The 4,729-nt window shown below is 39.9% G+C and overlaps 1 protein-coding gene across 1 annotated transcript; it reads right to left on the bottom strand.

Annotated features, from left to right (window-relative positions):
* Window positions 1–1,896: 1,896 nt before the first annotated feature.
* SERLADRAFT_432160 (uncharacterized protein) lies at window positions 1,897–3,626 on the bottom strand (the record flags this gene model as incomplete). Its single annotated transcript, XM_007312410.1, has 5 exons — window positions 1,897–1,930; window positions 1,990–2,083; window positions 2,131–2,316; window positions 2,366–2,521; window positions 3,458–3,626. 5 exons carry the CDS (start codon window positions 3,624–3,626, stop codon window positions 1,897–1,899), a joined length of 639 nt encoding a protein of 212 aa, XP_007312472.1.
* Window positions 3,627–4,729: the final 1,103 nt, after the last annotated feature.

Genomic DNA, 4,729 nt, shown 5'->3' with positions numbered 1-4,729 from the left:
TGTTTGAGAATATGTTGAACTAATATAGATGGCGGCCTTCATCAATATGAGCCACACAATTGTGTATATAAGGTTGTTGCATCTTCAAGCATTGCTTTGGCATAAGGGTATCTATCAGGGTGTTGGGCCAAACTTGCGGTACAGGTGATGATCTTGGCAAGAGGGGTTTACGATGTGTTGTTGCATAAAGACAGCACTTAAGCTTTATTTCAGACATCTAGAGTTCGTTAGTAAGAGATACTGAAATATATTCAGTTGCGTCTACTCACGTCTTGGGTTGGTGGCTGGAATACACGGCAGTTAGGCATTGCATTTAGTTAGGGACAATGGTGGGATTGATGATGATGGTGCACACCCGCAAGATGGAGCATTTAAATCTTGCGCTCATTATGCTAGGAAAAGACAAGAAAAGATACTAACAAAAGGAAGCTATTATTCCTTGTTCTGTTGTAGACACACCATTTTTTGTTTTTATACATCTGCCACAAGTTTAGACCCACATTCTCTGTATCGGTCACAAGCAATCACTAAATGCTACTGTTTTATTGTTCACTTTTATTTTTCCCCTTGGTAAACAGAACAACCAGACACAATATCACATGCTCTTTTGTTTGTTAAACACTAATGCTCAAAACATACCACTATTATCCTAGCCACCTAAGCATTGAAGAGAAATAGTATTTTTAACATGTATCAAAGAAGATGACCACTGCAAACTGTACCCGACGACTTCTCATAAGATGTACCAATCCCTCAACCAGCAAGTCAGAGACTCTTTATTACAGTCAAGGATATGCGATGACTTTGAGGATGAGCAAGCGTGTTAGCCTTGTTAATAGCTTCATCTGTCAGAACATTCTTGACTAGGATACAAGGAGCACTTGAGAGCTTGAGTAAATCAGCTGGATTATCCGGGTGAAGTGAGAATTTAGCATCAGTATCATCTTCCATGTTCTCGTGAGTCATATTTTTATCAGGTAGGGAATTGTTGCCAGTGGGTATAGTATCTAAGAATTCTTGATCTGTGACCATATAATCATCAGTTGATGCTTGTTTACTTCTCCCTTTTGTAGCCGGTATATGATCCAAAGGTGAGAAAAATTCAAAGGTGAGAAAAATATTGAGAAGAGAAATAACTCGCTCATTTTAATATAGCCTCTTGAGCCTTGGCTGCTTTCTTATCTGCAGTAATTCTCGCTTTGTCTGCTTTTTTTGCTGCAGTTGCTCTCAACTTCTCTGTTTTTTAGCTTCTTCTTCCTCAGCTTTCTCTGCTGCTAAGGCCTCCTTACCTTGTGCTTTAGCTTCCTTGAGGGCCTGGTTTTTGGCAAGTTTCCTGTCAGTTTTTGCTGTCTTATCTGCTTCTAATCTTGCTATTAGCGCAACACAGTCATTCAATGTAACAACCTAGAGTTTGTATACTCTGGCGCACAACTAGAACTAACTATAAAGGTAGTGAAAGGAGTGGTTACCCTTAGGATAGGACCAAGTTAGTTGTGGGTAAACAACAGGAGGACTCACTGAGGAGTCTCCTGGATCTATTGAGTATTTGACTTGTAGCTAAAATAAGAAGAAAGGCAGTGCAGCATGAGAAAGAGGAGTTTGAACAAAAGGAAAGTGCTGCATGGCACAGTGTGAGAAAACTACAGTAAAAGGTTTAAAGTGGAGAATGAAAATAAAAGGAAAGATCCAAAAGTGTGTTATTGTAACATTCAACAAACTGTTAGAATTGCCATTGGGTAAGCAAGCACTCCATAGCTGAGGTATCTGATGGACATATCAGAGCAAGTGGTAGAACAAAATATTGTAGTGTATTTACAACTATAGGCCCATATACTGTAGACAATAGAAGCCATTGATCAGCAGTAAGAGATCCTCCTGAAGACATACCAATATCTGTCAGTAGTTTTCCACAAGAGCTAGGAATAACAAACTAGTAGATGGATATCAGCCAAAATTGAATTATCATTATCTTCAAAAAAGAGTACTCACATCAGCAGTAACTCATGAAAGACCTTGAGTTTGTAGTTGGGCCTAAGAATCTTACTCTGGACCCAGATATTGTAAAAATGAGATTTAATGAGACCTGTATCTTGTTAGCTAAAAGAAGAGTGAGAATAAGGCTGCACATACCAAGAAAAAGGTTGTGCATTGGATCAGTCACAACCTGTTCAACAAGATTGAAGTAGGGTAATCTTAAGAGTTGGGTATACCGCATTGCATATTCCTTGACAAAATTCTTGCATGTGGTAGCATTTGGCAGTTTTCTATACCGGTCACCATAGTCTTGTTGCTGCTCATTTGTACAAGGAAGAAAAGCTAAGAGATTATCAGAAAAGACAACTTTTATATTGATAAAGTGGCTTACCATCTTTTACGAAGGCTTTGGCGCTGTCCTTTTCACCTTGAGTGATCCACCAACATGTACATAGATTGGTGTGGAAGTGGGATCCAAATCCACCTACCTTGTGTGCTGCAGGTTTGTTGCATACAACAGCTACAAGAATAACACGGACCAGGCGCCCTAAAGATTGACATATTAATGTCTATCATGTAGTCTATCATTTTCTGATGATCTTCCATACCTTGGGGACATGAGGTTGTCGGTATCTTGATGCCATGTTTCCATAAGTGGAGAAAATCAGATACGATCAGCCATAGAAATTGTCGGATCTAATCCAGGTTTTGTTTTTTAGGTCCTGGCAGTATATTGGTTAGCATAAAATTTGATGTACAATACTTTGAAAGTTAAGTTATTGAGTTAGATCAATAAGTTGGGGTACAAAAGAAACTCACTGGTGCTCAGGTGGTAGATTGCATATAGAAAACAATGCTGGGCACAATAAGTGAGATGGTGCAATATTACTTTGTATGTAAGAGAATCTTGAAGTAAAAACAGAGTGTGATTACTCTGAGGAGAAGTTAGACAGCGTACCAATCAATACCCAGGTTGACCCCAATTTGAAGTTCACCTTTGGGTCCATTTCTTTCATTTGTAGCATTAGAGAAAAATAGATTGCCAATCAATTTTGTATGATATACATCGCTGTCAAAAATGTTGTTATACTGTCCCACTGTTCTGGTTTCTGTGTGCTCGTGTCCTTGTTTGGTCTTGTCTGGAAGAAAAAGGGAGACCTGGCATATATTACAAGTATCTTGTGTGTGAATTGATCCAGAGGCTGGGTAGATGTCCCAACATGATGGACAACAAGCAAGTTCTAATATATGTAGGTGTGTTGAGAGGAAGGATGCAAGTTGCCGACTGAAGGGTTACAAATGGGGGTTGCTAATCCTGGTGAAATAGCAATAATAAGGCACCACATGATTGATAAGAGGGTGTTACATACTGCACAAGGTAGGTGCCATTGCAGGTGGAGCCAAGTTGCTAGTGCATATACTGTAAGGAGGTGAGAAGGTTGAGTACTCAGATGAGAGCAACCATCAAGTGAGAGAAGCTCACCACCAGGCCCAAAAGGGTTGGGGTCATCTTTGGTGAGTTCACAAGGTGAGAACTTGAGCCCAGTGTCTTGATCTATTTCATCAGTTTCAATAGGCTGGTCAGCATCCACATTGATATTCTCATTGATGAAAACATCAATAGAGTCGGTAGGGTCTTGATACAAGCCCATTTGTTCTTGTTGGATTTGCTCAATTGTCCTTTCTAGCTTGCAATCTATTGCACATTACTCTGGATCTGGTGGCATATGATGGGCCTGATAGGCACTCAAAGGTTGAGCACCTGCAGCTGTAAACGAGTTGTAAGCATTATAGTAGTCTATAGAGGCATGCAGAGTCTCTGGTGAGTGAAAGTTAGGGCCTAAATTCAGCAGACTACTACCAAAGAACTGTAAATTAATATATTTAGTAGTTAGTATACCATTTTCAATCATTTGCTGTTCTATAAGACTGGGAGAGAATGCTTGAGGCTCTGAAAAGTTGAATTTTAGTGGTAGAATCACCTCTCAAGTAATGTTTGCAGCCGCTAGGCTTGGTGAGTGGCCTATGTGGGTCGTTTGTGACATGGCTGTTTTTGAGTGCAAGTCGGCTCTCTAGTGAGTTTGTTTTGTTGCAGGTGTTACAAGTGCACCATCACAGTTTTGAGTTCTGCAGTAGCAGTGAGTGAAGGCAGGCATGATGGTTGATGATGATGGTGATGATGGTAAGGTTGAAGCCGCATGGCTGAGGTGCGGTGGTATATGATCACATCCAAGTCAATACCACATGCACTAGGCTACTAGGCTCATTTTTACATTTTCTCATCAAACCCTCATTCAATTTGATACACATGAGCATAAAGATAAAAAAATCAGATGGGATTAAGCGCATTCTGTGCCACAAATATACACAATTCATGATACAGAGAGCAGTGTAAATATGTAAATATGTCTACCTATCAACTATGCTAGGGTCAATCATTTTGAGACACTTGGAGGATGTTGCAGCTTTGAGTGGAGATATAGGTTGTTTCCTCTGTGAATAATAGTACTTTCTAAATTGAACATGGATAAGATTTTGAGGACTCACCAAGCTTTTTACTTTGAAAGTTTCTTGGTTGCTTTTGGATTTAGTAAGGCTGCTATACTTGCTGGTTGGCGGTTGGGGTCTCTGCGGGGCTAAATGGAAAGGGTGCATTAGAAAATGTCAACAGCAGGGTCACTGCTTACTCGGTGTTATAGCCTCTTTTTCCTTGTATGGTGCACTACTTATGGTACTGGATGGTTTTATCTTGATA

Source organism: Serpula lacrymans (assembly GCF_000218685.1).
Source record: "Serpula lacrymans var. lacrymans S7.9 unplaced genomic scaffold SERLAscaffold_1, whole genome shotgun sequence".
NCBI lineage: Eukaryota > Fungi > Basidiomycota > Agaricomycetes > Boletales > Serpulaceae > Serpula > Serpula lacrymans.
This window is presented reverse-complemented; position numbering and strand designations above follow the sequence as displayed.